Raw genomic sequence first — 18,258 nt, 5'->3', positions numbered from 1 at the left:
GCTTTTTCCAGCTTGAATTTTTTGGAGGCAGGATGCTTTGGGTTCCACTCTTCCCCTCAGCCTGACTTTGGCCCAGAGCCAGGCTGAGCAGCCCCACAGCACAGCCCTAGGTAATGGTTGGGTCCCAGTGGGAGGGTTCAGCACATTTATCCAGCATCAGCTTCCCGGGACATGGTTGCATAGTTAGGCAGGGTGCAGAGGGGGCCTCTGCATAACCAGGCAGCCAGCTGCTTTCCCAGTCTCTTCTCTGGAGCTACCCTGGTCCTTTCTTTATGTCACATGTAAGAAGAAGCCAACGACAGCCTTTTTAGAGGCATTGTTGATTGGCTCAGATGTTAAAACCTGATTTTCTGACATTGTTCTGGACATCAGTTTCCTCGGCTGCAAAATACAGGTAATTCCAATTGTTTTACAAAGAGAATTAAAAGTGTAAATACATATATAGTCCTTATAGCAGTTCCTGGCACAGAATGAATGATCAGTGTGAGCTTTTATAGCATCATCATTATCATCATCATCAATTCTGAAGATAAACTTCAAAATTTTATAGAATTATCCCACTAGGATATGCATTCTCAGATATAAAAAATGAAATGCAGAGTTGAAGTGGCTCATCCAAGGTCACCCACCTCTGTAACACTAACTCCGTGAGTTAAATCATTCCTATGCAGCAAGGATGGTCCTTCACAACATTATAACCTCCCAGTGATATATCTATTATTAGCCCATTTTATGGAAAATGACAAGCAGCATAGAGAATCATGAGACTTTTGCCTAAGGGCACACACATAACTGAGAAGCAGAAGTGAAATTTGCACAAATTTGCAGCCTATGCCTTTAATCACTCTGATGGGCCTTGTGCCTAGTTTTGGCTGATGGGGTGCTAATAATGTGACCCAAGCAAAGGCTGAAGCATGCTTTCCATTTAGGTTTGCCACTGCCTTTCTGTGCTTTTTCATCACTATAGAAATACATGGCAGGTAGCCTGTTGGTTGCAGAAGTATGGGAGACACATGGAAGACACCCAGACCCAACCCACAGCTTGGATCCTAACCTGACTAGATCTACTGAACCCCAGCCAACCCACTGACCTCTGAGTGTGAGAATACATGCTTATTGTTACAGGCCACTGCATTTTGGAGTAATTTGCTATGCAGCATAATTGGCCAATAGCTAAATAATACCTGACCTGTATGAAGTACTTTCTGAGACTTTCAACTTGAAAGAAAAACATGCATCTTGGCCAGTGCTTCTGTATTGTGCATATGATTAAACTGGGGCCCTTGTTAAAATGCAGATCCTGACTCAGTAGTTCTGGGTGGGGCCTAAGATTCTCATTTTCTAAAAAGCTCCCAGAAGTTGCTGCCACTGCTGCTCCACAGATCACACTCTGGGTGCAAGGGCTGATGAGTCATCCTGAGTTTCTCATGTGTATCTCTGGGCCACAACTGCACCTGGTGAACATCAGGTCAGTGGATGGCCCACCTTATTTGTAAGGGAAGGACAGTTCTTGCCCTCCAGTGACAGTACTGGAAGTTAGCTCAAGAGCATGTTAACATTTCTTCAGCCCATTTTCTGGGCTAAGGACACCTAATGAGATCTCCCATCCTTTTTAAAAATTTTTGTCTTTATACTTCCTGGAATTTAAGGTGCCCAGCAATAAACTTGTCTTCCAAATTCATTTTGAGCTCATAACCAATACCATAATACCAAGCCACAATGTAATTGAGTCCCCAGGCAGGAGATACAACATTTATATCTGGTTTTCTTAATTTCCATTCAGGCAAGGTATGGAGAAAGGAAGATGAAGGGAGCTTATGGAGGAAGCTGAGTCTTTTGTTGGGACACTTTTCCAGTCTGTTTACCTTCCTAGCACCTAACTGCCCTTCCGCCATCACTGGGACCACCATCATCATCTGGAGAATTAAGCCCCATGAGACATAGGTACTTTGAGCATCCTTCCCCCCCAAAATAGGAGAATTCTTTCAAATGAGACACTATCTTCTCTCTTTCTTTCCGTTTTCATACTATAATGTAGATCACACATCTGTGTTTTGACTTTAGGAAGGTATCATCCAGGGATTTAACTTCCAAATTCTCTGAAGTTTTCTAATGGTGTCATTAGGTTGTTGCAGATTCTAAATATGTTGTGTGAGTGCCTTACAAAGATTGCCATAACTTCCTAATAGGCTAAAGATGCATCTACAATATGACCCAAATATTCTTCTCTTAAGTATTCAAACAAGAGAAATGAAAACATCTGTTTATGCACAGACTTATACCTGAATGTTCATAGCACCTTTATTTTAATAGGCCCAAATTGGAACACAACCCAAATGTGCTTCAATGGGTGAACGGATAAGCATATTGTATTGCATACAATGGAATACTAATTGACAATAAAAAAAGGTCAAACTCTTTATTCACAAAACAACATGGATGAATTACAAAATCATTATGGTGAGCAGAGAAACTCACTGTACTGTACATTCTGTATGATTCCACTTATATAAAAATCTAGTAAATGGCCCAGGCTGGGTGGCTCAGTTGGCTGGAGCATCATCTTGTACACCAAAAGGTTGTGGGCTCAATTCCCATTCAGGGCACATATCTAGATTGTGGGTTTGATCCCCAGTTGGGATGTGTATGGGAGGCAACCAATTGATGTTTCTCTCTAATCAATGTTTCTCTCTCTTTCTCTGTCCCTTCCTCCCTTCCTCTCTCTCTAAAATCAATAAAAAAAACATGTCCTTGCATGATGATAAAAAAAGTTCTGGTAAATGCAAAAACTAACCTAAACAGAAAGCAGACCCATGGCGTTCTGGAGATAGCTGGAGAATGAGGGAGGGATCACAAGGGAGCACAGGAAACTTTTGGAAATTTCTTCAACATCTTGATGGTGCTGATGCTTTAACAGGTGTCAAAATCATCAATTAGATTGTTTACTTTGAATATGTAATTACAATTCAATGTATGCCAATTACAGCCCAATAAAACTATATTAAAAATAACACAACTGCCACTTTCCCCCTCATTCTCTTCCCATCTTTATCTCCAAGGGGTGGCTGGGAGCCAAGGCATGTTTTTTATTTGCTTCATTGGCATTGTCATCTGGACGCAGGTGGGAGTAAGTTAACACTGGGTGGCCATATGGCATCATTTTCAGCTTCCTTGAATTCTTCATATATATTCCAGCCACACCTTATTATTTTTGAAAATAGAGATGAAGTATCCAGCAGGAAGTGGGCTATTGTATTCACAGTCTACCTTTCTTTTTCCAGGTCCCTTCTGTTAAACATCTAGGGATTGGGGTGCCCCAAAATACAAGTCTGGCAGCCCAAGATCCCAAACTTGAAGATAGAACTCTGCTGTTCCTGCAGCACTGTCTCTTCCAAAGAGGGGAGGGGATATTGCTTTCTTATAGAGGTATATCACTCACAGAGAGTGCTCTATGAAAGATGACTCAGTTTACTAAAATGTGCACAGGTCAAGCTAACAGGAAGAAGGGGTAGTTAACCTACTGTTTTTACTTCTCCCCAGTTTACAGAGACAACTTCCCAGTGACACATGCTGGTCTGTGCTTGGGGAGTTGATGTAAAGCTATATTTATCAAGGCACCTTGGTCTCTGTCTTTTTCAGGTATTAGATGACAATGACAATCCCACACACCTTTGATGACTTCCCATTGGTGCTCATTCTCCCACCTAAAACAGCGAACAAGCATATGATCAGGCTCTTAAGGGAAAACAGCCAGCTAGCTTTCTAAACACCAGCAATTTGTAGGCTTTGCCTAGGCCTGACCTTACTCCCAGCTGCTCTGGGGGGTCCTGGTGTGGCATAATTCCATTGCTGCCCACAGCATATCCCTTTCTGAGGCTAACAGACTTCAACATTGTTAATGACAACAAGAATCAGCAGATGCCTCATCAAATCTGCTTTCTTCCTCTCCTACACTGTCACTACCTATAGAAGTCATTGCTATCCCCACAACTTAGGTTTGAGCAGTGCTTTGTTTTGTTTGGGTTCCCCCAGAAGCAACACCTGAGACAAAAGGCAAGCAGTGTATCTAAGAGATGAGCCCAGGAAGCTGGAAGGGGAAGGGGAAAGCAGGCAAAGAAAGGAAAGAGCCATAGGTTATGTTATCAAGTTAGACTACTACAGGCAGTGAGTGCTTAGTCCCAGGAGGAACACTGGCCACCAGCATGTCAACATTATTACTGTGGCAACCCAACTGACCTCTGGACCAGTATGTCTCAGAAAGAAAAAAATTAAGCTTTATATCTTTTGTGTTCATGCTTCTTATGCAGTTCTTATGGATAGGGAGTACAGACAAAGTTTAAACAAAATGTAAAATGACATCTGTTCTTTTTTTCAGTAGCACATTCCCTTGTTTCTTAAACTCACTGCATATAATCCTGGGCTGTAAACTGATGCCTCTATCCCATCGTCTAATTAATCTTCTGTGTTTTAGGGGATGAATACAGACAGAGGGACACTCTTTATGTCACTGAAGAAAAGGGCTTCATCACCATTCTTTTCTTTATGAATTATGAAATTCTGAGCCAAGGGTTGCAAAAGAAAGATGTTCTCAGAAGATGAGCAAGAAACAAGAGAATCACAGAAACCACTAAAATGTTGTAAAATAAGGCAATAAAGACAGGTTAAAGAAACTGGATAATCAACTCTGAAAAAGACAGAGGAACTATTAAATAATAACCTTCAAGTTCTGCAAGAGATGTTTTTTGAAAAGAGGGCAGTCACCTGCTCTTAATACTGGGAAGAAAAAATTGAACATAAAATAAGATTTAAAGGACACATTAAAGGAAGAATGTTCTAATACTGAAGGTTGTCAAAAATACTAATATGACATATAGAATATGGTTATGGGATTCATTCTTTTGGGGGCTTTAGAACCAAAATAGATCCTTCTTTACTGAATGGATAGTTCTCATGAGCTCTGAGGCTGTCCCCCAGCCTCAAAGATCAATGCCTGTTAGAATATGGCTGGAAGACAATCAGTGAAGAGGCTGCACAAATAATATAATTTTCTTTTGGTTTGTAAACAGGGAAGTAAGATTAAGAAATAAAATTATAGTGTTTCAGTTCAATGTGGTGGACCAAGCATTTTTGTTTATTTCTTTTCTCTTTCCAAATTCTCTTGAAGGGGCAGACAAAATATAAAAATAAATCACAACAGAAGTGGAAAACTGAGAAGCAGTCACCTATGGAAGAAGGAATGATTTCTGGTAGGAATGAAACAAATGATTCCAATTGAAAGTGAAACACCACAGAGCTGAGAAAGTGAAAGAAAGATATCTAAAAGAGTGAATTTTCCTAGACAAATTACCATAATAATATCTAGAGGCTGTGTAAGTTTCAGCACTAGGTATTTACTCACAAGAAATGAAAACATGTGCACAGAAAACCTTGTACAAGAATGTTAATATGGTCTTAATCAGAACATCCAAAGTAATGGAAACAACCCAAATGTCCATCAATAGGGGAATGCAGAAATAAATTCTGGTATAGTCATACAATGGAATACCACTAAGCAATAAAAAAGAGAAATCTACTTATACACACAACAACATAAAATGATTTTCAAAAATATTATGTTGAACAAATGAGGACAGACACATAAAAAAATGCATACAGCATGCTTTCATCTATATGAAGATGTGGAACAGGCAAAAGTAGTCTATGGTAATAGGAATCAGACATTGGCCATCTTTGAGAGGAGTGAATTGCCTAGAGGTACACTAGGAGACTATCTGGAATTATAAGCATGTTCTATATCCTACTTTTGATGGTGGCTACATGGGGATATGCAATTATCAAAAATAGAACTGAACCTTTAAAACTTACTCATTTTATTGTATGGAGTGTAGTTATTTATCATTAAGGAAACTTTCTTTAAAGATTTTATTTATTTATTTTTAGAGAGGGAAGGGAGAGAGAAAGAGAGAGAGAAACATCAATGTGCGGTTGCTGGGGACCATGGCCTGCAACCCAGGCATGTGCCCTGATTTGGAATTGAACCTGTGATGCCTGGTTTGCAGCCTACGCCCAATCCACTGAGCTACACCAGCCAGGGCTTCATTAAGGAAACTTTTTAAAAATTCAAGGAGAAAGAGAAAAAGGGAGAGATAATAAGAAGGAGTAGAAGAAGAGGAGGAAGAGGATGACAAGGGGAGAAAGATAAGAGAGAAAGGGAGAAGAGAGGGGAGGGGAGGAGAGGGGAGGGGAGGGGAGGGGCAAGAAACTAATGATTAAAAAGTGGGAGTTCTGGTGTTGTAAAAGATGGAAGGCAAAGCATGACATAAAACATATTAGGAAACTACAAAAAGATAAAAAAATGATGCAAAATGAAGCAGTATTAGAGGTAGATTTTTAAATCCTAATATTAGTTTTAAATTCCAATAGGAATTTCAAAGTGAGAGTATAGGGATATTGGAAATAAACAAGAAATTACTAAAGAAATTTTCTCAAGCTAAAGACAAACTTGTGGCTTCAGATTGAAAGGGTCCACCAAGTGCTTAACAGCACTGACAACTAAAGCCCTAAATCTAAATACAGCTTGATGAAATTTCTGAACATTACAAATAAAGAAAAAAACCTGAAAAACTTCATTTTTTTAAATTTCCCTGTAAAGAAATAGCATCAAACTTCCCAATGAAACTTGAGATGGTACAATAAAATTGGACTATAGCTGAAAAATTCTGAGGGAAAACAATATCAAACACAACCAACTACCAAATTAGCATTTAATTGTGAGAAACAAATTAATAGATGGTAAAAAATTAGGATCTTATAGAGTTTACCCTTTGATAAAGTCTTTCTAAAAAACTTTTTGAGACTGTATTCCAACAAAATAAAAGGTGAAAATATGAGATTCAAGAAGCAGTAGCAGCATATAAAGAAATAAGTAAATCTTAGAGTTAAGTCTAAATAATTGTTGGGAGCATAGTAAAACTGCTAAGAAATTATTCCTAAGATAACTATACTGAAAAAGAAAGAACAAAAGACAGAATGAATAAAAGGAGAAACAGAAAAAAATGAATAATATAACACTAAATATTCAGATAATGTGATTAAAACTTGAGAAGCATGAGAGATTTTTATCTCAGAATATCATATTTTTTTGGGGGGGAGGTTAGGTTACAAATATTTAAAAGTGTAAGTGAAAATCTGTTAAAATACTAAAAGTAGCAGAAATAGAACAATTTCAAAACTTGAGATTAAATGGCCCACGCTGGTGTGGCTCAGTGAGTTGGGAGTAATTCTGCAAACTGAAAGGTCATGAGTTCAATTCCCAGTTGGAGCACATGCCTGGGTTACATGTTCATTCTCCAGTTGGGGTGTTTGCAAGAGGCAATAGATCAATGTTTCCCTCTCATATTAATGGTTTGCTCCTTTCCCTTCTCTTCTCTCTTGGATCAATAAAAGGAAAAAAAAACTTTAACAAGTACTTGAGGGGGCAAATGAACAAAATAAACAATATTTAAATTTTTATAAAATGTTTAAATGTCAAGATCTAATAGAACATTTAGCATGCAGTTAGTGTTTTAATCCTTGTAACAACACTAGGAAATAGTTATTATATGTCTATTTTACAGATGAGAAAATTTAGACACAGGCTAACTCTCTTGCCAAAGGCCATGCAGGTAACTTGGGAGTGTGAGGCAATATAGAAATTGGAAAATTGAGAACACTAAATAAAATGAAAAAATATCTTTAAATCTATCAGTAATCACAAAAATATAAATGGGTTAAATTTATTGATGTATTGTGTGGAAAAAGAAAATAAAGTGAAGTAGGAGTTGCCATACTATCATAAAGAAAAGTACTCCAGACAAAGTCAATAAAAATATAAATAAAAATTTCACCTTTATAGACTTCAGGCCAACATGAAGGCAAGTAGATACTCTTTACTCTCTTGCACATCCAAAATAAGGACAACAAACAATTTAAAAACTAAAAAGAAAAACAACCAGAACTCCCAGAAAATCAATGTATGGAAGTCCTATAATCAAGTAGTTAAAGAAGAAACATTTATTCAGACTGGTAGGAGGGGCAGAGATGAGCAGCCAGGGCAGAGAGGACATGAAGCAAGGTGGTGGCTGGCAGACCAGGTGGGCAAGGCTGTGCCTGGTGGACTGGGTGGTCCCACATTTACATGCAGATAAACTGGAAGAAAAACTGGGGAGCAAGACAGACTGTGCAACCCAGGTTTCCAGTGTGGGGAAATAAAACCTCAAAACCTCTGGCTATAAAATTCTGTGGGGGTTGCAGTGGTTGGAGAAACTCCCAGCCTCTCAAGAGAGTCTGCTAGAGGGACCCACAGGGTCCTAGAATATACACAAACCCACCCACCCAGGAGTCAGCACCAGAAGGGCCCAACTTGCTTGTGGTTAGAGGGGGATGTGGCTGAAAGTGGGGCAAGGGCTGAGCAAGCAGCATTGTTCCCTCTCTAAACCCTTTCCCACATACAGAGCCACAACACAGCAAAGTGGATTGCCCCAGTGAATACCTAAGGCTTTTTCCCTTATAATGTAACAGGTGTGCTGAGACAAGGAAATATGGCCCAAATGAAAGAACAGACCAAAGTTCCAGAAAAAGAATTAAGCGACGAGGAGGCAGCAAACCTGCACAGAAATGGATGGGTATGGTCACAAAATAGAGGAAAAAGTGAAGGCTATGAGAAGTGAAATAAGGAAAAATATACAGGGAACCAACAGTGAAGGGAAGGAAACTGGAACTTGAATCAACAATTTGGAGCAGAAGGAAGAAATAAACATTCAGCCAGAACAGAATGAAGAAACAAGAATTCAAAAAATGAGGAGAGGCTTAGGAACCTCTGAGACAACCTTAAATGTTTCAACATCTGAATCATAGGGGTGCCAAAAGGAGAAGAGGAAAAGCAAGATATTGAAAACATATTTGAACAGATAATGAAGGAGAACTTCCCCAATCTGGCAAAGGAAATAGACTTCCAGGAAGTCCAGGAAGCTCAGAATCCCAAAGAAGTTGGACCCAAGGAGGAACACACCAAGGCACATCATAATTACATTAGCCTAGATTAAAGATAAGGAGAGAATCTTAAAAGCAGCATGAGAAAAGGAGACAGTCACCTACAAAGGAGTTCCCATTAGACTATTAGCCGATTTCTCAAAAGAAACCTTACAGGCAAGAAGGAGCTGGAAAGAAGTTTTCAAAGTCATGAAATGCAAGGACCTACATCCAAGATTGCTATATCCAGCAAAGCTTTCATTTAGAATGGAAGGGCAGATAAAGTGCTTTCCAGATAAGGTCAAGTTAAAGGAGTTTCTCATCACCAACCCCTTGTAATATGAAATGTTAAAGGGACTTATCTAAGAAAAAGAAGATGATCAAAACTATGAACAATAAAATGACACAAACTCACAACTATCAACAACTGAACCTTAAAAAAACAAAACCAAAAACAAGCTAAGCAAACAACTAGAACAGGAACAGAATCACAGAAATTGAGATCACATGGAGGGTAATTGGCAGGGAAGGGGAGGAGGGGAATGGGGAAAAAGGTACAGAGAATAAGTAGCATAGATGGTAGGTAGAAAATAGACAGGGCAAGGTTAAGAATAGTATAGGAAATGTAGAAGCCAAAGAACTTATATGTACAACCCATGGATGTGAACTAATGCGGGGAGGGGGATATGCGGGTGGCAGGGGGTGGGCAGGGTGGAGGGGAATAAAGGGGAGGAAATGGGACAACTGTAATAGCATAATCAATAAAATATATTAAAAAATAAAATGCTACACTGAAAAAAATGAAAAGATTTCCAACTAACGTTATGAAACTGTAATGGTAGCACTACTGAATGGATACTACTAGCTCTCATGTACTCACCAAGAAAACTATAAGCACGTAAATATAGATTTCCTAGATTCCAGAACTAAGAAATTGGAGAATATAACAGAAAATAAAACCTTATTCACAAGAATAATCAAACCTGGAAAATAGCTTGTAAAAAGAAATGTGAAAAATGAAGAGAACTATAAAACTTTACTCAAGAAATAAATAGATGCCTATATCAGGTCCTGAATGGAAGTATTAAAAATTGAAAATCAGTAGGTTGGATGAAGAAGAGGATTGAATCAGTGATTTGGAAGACAAGGTAGCAGAAAACAACCAATCAGAGCAGCAAAATGAAAAAAAGAATTAAAAAAATTAGAACCGTTTAAGGGACCTTGTATCATCTTACATAAATCATAAAGAAAATGGTAAAACAATGAAATTATTTTTGGTGTGTTAAATCACTGTTACAACACTATGTAATTAAAAGTAATTTCTTTTTTTATCTTAAAAAATTCTAACTTAACCAAAAATATATGAAGCAAATCCCATTAAAATGTCAATGAATTTTTGAATAATTCTGAAGTCTGTTTGGAAGAAGGCATTTTATGAGAATTTTTAAGAAAGATTTTTTTAAATGAAAGGAAATTTTCCATAATAAAACATTCTATGAAACTACATTAAATGAAGGTAGTGTAATGTTGATATATGAATAGATAATAATGAAGGTCAAGAAACAGATTTAAGTACACGTGAAAAGTTTAATATGTGATAAAAGTGTTATTTTGTATCTGCGAATGTAGAATGCAGTATTTAACAAATATGATAGGACAAGTGGCTATTTACTAGGACAAAAACCAAAATTACAGCTTTATCTTAAACCTTAAACCCACAAATAACTTCAAAGTATATCCATAGTCTTAAACAAACAAAAACAATGAATAAAATTAAAGGTGTTAGAACAAAATATATTAAAAATTTTTGACAATCTTTATTTGATGAAAACTTTTTAAATAAGGCAAGAAAACCAAAAGTCATAAGGAAAATGATTCACAGTTGATTATATTTAAAATGGAAAGCTTCTGCATGGCCAAAGGCAGCATGAACAATGTTAAAAGATGAGTGCAATATTGGTCCAAACATTTACAAAATATAGGAGACAAAAGGTCAATATGGTAGATAATTTGCAAAGATGGCCATAGTAATTCCTCCCACGCCAGTGCACTTGCTTCTTTGCAATGTTACTTTGCTGTTCCTGCCAACAGGAGGAGACTATTTCATCTCCCCCAGAATCTGAGCTGACCTAGTGATTTGATTGGCCAATAAAATGTGGCTGAAGTGACTTTGTGCAAGTTCTTCCAGAGGCCTCATAACTTCTGCTTTTAGTCTCTTGCTGCTGTGAGTTCACCATATAAAGACATGTAGGCCCTGGCTGAGTAGCTCAGTTGGGTGGAGCATTCTCCCAATACACTGGGTTTGATCTCTGGGTCAGAGCACATACAAGAATCAACCAATGAACGTATAAATAAGTGGAGCAACAAATCAACATTTCTCTCTCTCTTTTTCTCTCCCCTTCCTAGTTCTAAAATCAATAAATAAAAAATAAAAAAATATATGAAGACATGAAGATTAAGGACCATAATGAGAGACAGCCAAGGTGACAGCCACCACCAAACAGAGGTCATCTTGGACCATCTAGCTCATGTCAGGGCAACAGAAGGCTGTAACCACATGAGTAGTCCTAAGGCAAGATCAACAGAACCACCCACGTTAGTTCAGAGAAGTTGCTAACACACAAACTCATGAGCAAATAAAGTGGTGGTCGTTTTAAGTCACTAAGTTTGGGGGTAGTTTGTTACGCAGAAATAGCTATGTGGGACAGTTATCCATAATTTATAAAGAATTGCAGGGATAAGAGCAAACCGTCTGTTTGGAAAATTGGCAGGCAAGTCATGAAATAAGAAACACAATGACTGCTGACTTGAGTCAGAGCTGGAGGAGTCTTGTTGATGGACTGGAATGAGAACTTGGGCTCCACAGTCAGCCTGCCTGGATCTGAATCCTGGCTCTGCCCCACCACTGCTGTGTGGACAAGTGCAAGTTACCCAGATGTCTCCAGGTCTCAATTTCCTCATGTGTGAAATGGGTATATAAATACTATCTTAGAGGGTCATTGTAAGGGACCTCACTTTTATTAAGTACAAATAAATGTTTCTTCTGTTTCTGTTGCTATAAATAGCTAAGATGAACCTCAGATGTATTCAGAGAAGCAGTGAGTACAAAAAGCCCAGTTGATTTACTGAATGCAACTAAAGGGATAAAAGGGGTAAAGTGGGCATAAGATGGTAGTTAGGACATAGAGAACAAAGGCACTTAGTTACATTTCAGAGTTTGGTTTGTTTTAATGTTACTGTAAAAATAACCAATTTGATGTTTTATAATACTTGTTTATAAATACTCATTTTATGAATACTTGCTTAAATACTGTCTTAATGAGTTCTAGCTTTACTATTTAAAATCTACAGAAATTCACAGTTCTAAATCTGACTGAGATTTAGTAGAGAGAAGCACTTACTTGAATTTCAAGTAAAATAGGTATTATTATTACTACTACCTATGGGTTATATATTTTGAGATGTTCTGTCTTACAAGTTGTTTTTATTTTATATAATTATTTTCATACTATTATAAAGACATATGAAAGAACTAATCTGCATATCTGATCAACATGAGCCAAACTTATTTCAATGAGATAAGATTTCATTCAAAAGTGAATAAAGTTGGTGTCTCTGTGCATCTTATGCAGCTGTTGCAAACAGCTATATAATTTCCTATTAGATATTTTAAAATACTGAAAATAATACAAAGAATAACATCGTTATTTTCATGACATAGCCAATTGAGACAGTGTGCTCAAAGCATTTTACTGTCACCCCATAACAGCACACCTCCAGTACAGAGACAATCAGAAAGTCAAAAAATCTATCCCCCAGCATGCCAAAACTACCATAAAAAAATCACCTTAGGTTGTGTATATATGTGTGTGTGTTTATATGTGTGAATGTATATATGATATATTACTATATGTATACATATACAATGTTCATATTTTACACAATAAAATTGTCAAGATGTGTTTGAAAATGTAAATTGTTAAAAGACTTTCTCTCTTGTAGTCAACATGATGACTTTTCCAAGAACTTGAAATACAAATATTCTTAAAAGATTTTAACACTGTAAAATAACAAAAACAAATTAAGCAACTTTTAGCTGTGCAACCTTAGGCAAGTTAGTTAACCTCACTTTTTTTTTATGTGTAACAGTGGTAACAATAGTACCTAATTTTTGTGGCAGTTTTGCAAGGATTTAAAAAGTTAATATATTAAAAGTGTTAAGAACAGTGTCTGACACACAGAGGCAATTTGCAAATCTTAGCTATTATTATTGTTATTCTTACTACTATTTTATTGGGTGTCCTTGATATGTCAAAGTCACCAGATCTTAAATATAAGAGTGTATGTCTTTTTAAATGAGCCCAAAATACACTACAATTTGGGTACATAAACCTACCAGTTTGTATTTCTGACTCCAACCTCAAATTTTAGAATTATTAAGAAGAGATAACAAAAAGGTAGTATAAGGGTTAATTTTTCAGTTGCAGAGAATGATTTTAGCAGCTTAAGGTAACAGACATAATACATTTTAATGGAGTTTAAGATAGGTTAAAATATCCAGTAAACAGAAAGAATATAGCATCCACACTTTCATTTTCAGATACACCTGCTACTAGCAAATTTGCTTTCTGGAGCCTGAAGACAGGCTAATAAATGTCTTTTGCAGACCTCCTCACTTGCTGGAACATATATTCTCCAACTGAATCATAATACCTTTAGGGAGTCAGAGGTCCAATGAAATAACTTTAGCCAGGAAGACTATAAAACTTTTATAATAACAAATTACAAAAGAGAGTTAAATTATGAACTAAACTGTTAAACTCATCATTCTGCCTGGATATGTGCATTCAGTGGACAGAATAACCAAATGCTTCTATAAGAAGAACCAAAGCTGGTGGGTCAGTAGCTCTTTGGGACCTAAGTTATTCCTAGGAGAAGTACTCTTTCTAAATCCTGCATTTCTTCTGCTCTCCTGGGGCAGTTCTTCAGCCAAAAGCCCTTTGGAGAACGTAATCCACTTCCCCTTTGCAGTTCCCACTTCCAGCAGCTGCTTCTCTCATTACCTTACTGTTCAGGCAGAAAAGGCTGGCCCCAGGTTCTTCTAATGATAGCAAGCACCTCATAAAGAAATCTGCCAAATTTACTTTTCCATAGAACATCACTGTTACAGCTTTTTCATAAGTCCATGAGGAAAGAAAGCATCATGTATAAAATATGACTTCCAGAAATCTTGAAGATATTAAGTACTATTTCTGCATACCTGGTGGGTGTACCAGGCTACAGAATGACAGTATCTTCAGTTTTCTCTTCACTCTGTCCCTTATACCTGTTTGCCCACAGAAGAAGGCAAGAGAACCCCACAATGTTAGGACATTTTCAGAAATGTCCTAAATTTAAGAAAACCTTCAGTTCTGAGGTGCATACCTTTCCATTCCTGGTTTTGCATTTTGTGCAAAGGTTGCCTTGCTTTAGTCTGTAACACCCTGGCAGAGATAAAACTTGGTGTAATTAATTAAGAGGTTGGAATGTTTCGTGAACTTTGGCAAGTTTCTTAACCTCCCTGTACCTCATTAATTTTTTTTGCATCTGTAAAGGGGATATTAATTATATAATACCTCATTAAATCAGTTAAATTTTGTACATCACTTAAAACAGTAGCATAGTAAGCACTGTTTTAACGGTTGAACTCTCCCTTTAAAAGTAAAGTTTTTCTGCAACAAATTACATAGACAGGTAAAACAAGGAACAATGATTGTAAAGTCCTTTAGAAACGATAACCATAATAATAATTTATCTCGACATTGCAGAGCACAGAGCTTTAGGGGAGCTAATTGGAGAGGGAGACTTTAGGAGCCAGAGCATTCCCACGGCTCTCTGAGAAAATCCCTGCAGACTTTTACTCATGCCCCAAGCTGGCAGCTGTCACTCCCCTAGACCCAAGGAAAAGCGCTTTCCGAGGGAGCGGCAGGAAATCCTTACCTGGGCAATCCTTTATTCTGAAATCGGAACTCAACTTTTGTTTGATGCCCACTCCCCATTTGCGACCATACCCCACCCCCACATCCCTGGAGCTTTTAGCTGAAATCGATCTTTAGAATCACATTTCCATTACCAAGGCGACCTTCCCAAGTAACCGCGGGCCATAGCACGGCAGGTGCCTTGACTCCTCACCCTCCGCTTGGCCAAGACTGCACTCTGGAGCCTCTGGAGATGCCCACGAGAGATATCGAAGGCCTCGGGACCACGTGCGAGGAGAGGATGTTTGGCTACTCTCCTTGCTCTCTGAAGGGGCAGGCTCACCCGGGCTCTTGCTCCCAAGCCCAGTTTGGGGATAATATCCTATAAAATCTCCTTCCGCAACCCCCGCCCCGTCCGCTCCCAGAGTAGTATTACTCGGCCTCTAAAGGGCAACCAAAGCCTGGCAGCACCCCAAAGCAAACACATACATACTCCACACTTCCTCTGCCCATTGCACGCCTCGCACCCCCAGATATCTGACCTGTGGCAGACCTGGAGGAGCCCGTCCGACAGACGTCGGAGCCAAGCCCAGCCTTCCAACGTGTATCCCCGCTCCGCCTCTGCCTAAGAAGGGTTGCCCTGGCAAAACTGCTGCCAAAACAGTTGCTCTCGGGTGGGGCGGGGTCCCATCTCCCCTCATCCATCAAGCGCTAGCTCTGTGCCCAGCCACCCGAGTCCCCGCGGCCACGCGCGCCCCTCTCCGGTGACGTACTCACCTGCAGCTGGGTCCGGCTGGCGTTGCCGGCGGCTGCTTCTGACCCGTCCGTGGCTCCGGTGCCGCGCAACACCGTTATGTGCAGCGTGAGCAGCAGCAGCCCCAGGAGCAGCAGTAGCTCGGCCGCCAGGCGAACCATCCTCTTGAGACGCGCGGCTTTAGGACCCGGCGCGGCGGGCGGCGGCGGCGGCGGTGGCGGCGCGGGGAGAGGAGGAGTCGGAGCTCGGGAGCCCGGCAGCGCGGCTCCCGCCTCGGCCCCCGCTGGGGCCCCGCTCCCGGGGCCCGCGGGGCTGGCGCTGGGAGCAGCAGGGCGCGCGGGGCCAGGGGAGCAGGAGCCGCCGCCGCCTCCGCCGCCGCCACCGCACCACGGCGGAGCCACGGCGGGGCCGGGGGCGTCCAAGCCGGTTGCGGAGCAGACCCGGGCGCTTCCCTGCAGCGGCAGGGACAGGGGGCTGCCCGGGACCCAGGCCGAGCCGGGGACCGCCCTGCGGGCAGGGGGCAGTGGAGGCGGCGGCGGGGCGGGCGCAGCCGAGCCCCCGAGCGCACATGGGCGCCCCAGATGTGGCCGCGGCGCCGCAGCTGGAAAAGGAGCGGCCGCCAGAGGAGCGCCGGGAGGAGGAGGAGGAAGAGAAGGAGGAGGAGGAGGAGGAGAAGGAGGAGGAGGGCTTCAGTGGCGGCCCGGAGTTACCTCCACGCTTGGCTCCCCCGCCCTGAGCCACTCACCGGACGAACCACCTCCCCTCCTCCCTGGGCTACTTCGGGAAGCTGGACGAGACGCCCAGCCGCCAAGTGCTAGGGTGAGCTGGCTCCAGATTGGGGCCACAAGTACACGGGGATTGTCACTGTTTGGAGGTGACTTGGGCACCCCTCTGGGGTCCGTGTCCGTCTGCCAGGGATGTGCCAAGTGCGCGCTACCGCTGCTGAAGTCACTGCGGCCTGCGAGGGCACGGCCCTTGGGCGCACTGAGGCTCGGAGCTGTGGGTGGGTGGGGATGCCTAAGAGAGTTTAGAAACTTTTATTGACAAAGTGGAGTTGGAGTTGTGATAGAGAAGGGAGGGGCGCAGGACAAGCCAGGTGTCTGTCTGAGACTGTGCACCCCCGCCTGCAGCTGGCATGCGTAAGAGGGGGATAAAGAGTCGTTCCAAAAGGATCTTGACACTTGCTCCAGGACGGTGAGCCGCCTGCCTCCTGAGCACCGTTGCTCCCGCACCGTGTCTGTCGCCTTGTAGAGCCTGGAAGGGAGGCGAGTCCGATTTGCTGGGCGTGGGTCTGGTCCGGCACGCAGGTGTTGCGGCGGTTGGTTGCTGGGGCTCGGTGCTTCCCGCCCAGGCTCGTGGAACGCAGGTAGGGCACTAAGGATAAATCTCAGCTCTGGCAGTCGCGGGTCTGAGGGTTCATCCCGGAGGCGCCGCTCCCGGAGGGGACTTGTGGGCTGCAAACGCACAGCCGCTGTCCCTGGGCCACCGCCTCATGACCGTTCTGCAGCCTCCGGCTCCCGCGCGCCACTCATGCCTTGCAGAGGTTGGCTGGCAAGAGAAAGGGCTTGGGTCTGGCAGAGGGCGAGGGTTCCTTGCCTCTGATGCAGAAGCAACTGGGTCCGATGGTGGGCTCAGATCACTCTAGTTTGCCTCACTCTGGATCTTGCTGCAGCTCCCGCTCTCCAGAAGTGGCTCGGAGTGGCGGGCTCTCTCTACGTCTGGGACCTTTTATACGGAGCTTCCCCCGCCTAGCTCCGGGTTTCCTCCTCCGCTCCTCCCCTGGGCCCGCCCAGCCCTTCCCACCCCGCTAGCGGAGCCCTTAGTCCTGGCGTTCCCACACAAGCATTTCGCAAATTTCCAAGCCCTTCTCGCATCCAATGCCTCTGAGGTGGACCCTCCTGATTCTCCCTTGGTGACTGGTATTAAATAAATAAACAAACCTCCTCTCCGCGCCGTTTCTGGCCTCCTCCTCCCTGTGCTACAAACTAAGGAAGGGTTCTTAAATCCACTACCTTCCAACTTCACATCTTTGAGCGCAAGGCCCCTCAGCTAGGTCTTACCCAAATTAAGACAAAACACACATTTATCATCCCCAAAGTTCCACAGGTCATGGTGGCATTTTGCAGAATTTAAATAGCGGTGGTTAAGGTACGGGTGGTGGATGAGTTTATTTGGGTCCGGGGAAGGAAGCTCTAGTTGAAGCTTTTAAGATGCCCTCAGCATCTTTAAAATTCTAACCAGCTGTAGAGTCTTAATACGTTGGCAGCTGTTTATAAAACACGCGATATCTTTCCCTTCGCAGTGTTTGTTTTGGGTGGGAGGATGTTTGGAGGGAGTGCTTGCTTTGGATTTTTGGGCAGTCCGTCCTGTCAGGCATCTTTATTGCGATCTCAGGCTCTAAAATGCCAATAATTGTCAACTGGAGCGCTGACGGAGAATTAGAAACAATAGACTGTCCGTGGTTCAGATGGGAGATCAAAGAGAGGATCCCAGCAGTTTTCAAATCCCACGAGGATCCTCCAGTGTGTTTTCTAATTA

General features: G+C 41.7%; 1 protein-coding gene across 1 annotated transcript in view; it reads right to left on the bottom strand.

The window, feature by feature from the left end:
* The window catches only part of ISM1 (isthmin 1), a 75,911-nt gene extending 59,986 nt beyond the window's left edge, over window positions 1-15,925 (bottom strand). The window contains exon 1 of the mRNA XM_045833664.1: window positions 15,744-15,925. Within this exon, the coding sequence (XP_045689620.1) occupies window positions 15,744-15,881 (138 nt within the window). The 5' untranslated portion in view covers window positions 15,882-15,925. The remainder of the gene's footprint in view (window positions 1-15,743) is intronic.
* Between the last annotated feature and the right edge of the window lie 2,333 nt (window positions 15,926-18,258).

Source organism: Phyllostomus hastatus, unplaced genomic scaffold (assembly GCF_019186645.2).
Source record: "Phyllostomus hastatus isolate PE091 unplaced genomic scaffold, TTU_PhHast_1.1 phas_contig_17, whole genome shotgun sequence".
NCBI classification, from domain to species: Eukaryota; Metazoa; Chordata; class Mammalia; order Chiroptera; family Phyllostomidae; genus Phyllostomus; species Phyllostomus hastatus.
This window is presented reverse-complemented; position numbering and strand designations above follow the sequence as displayed.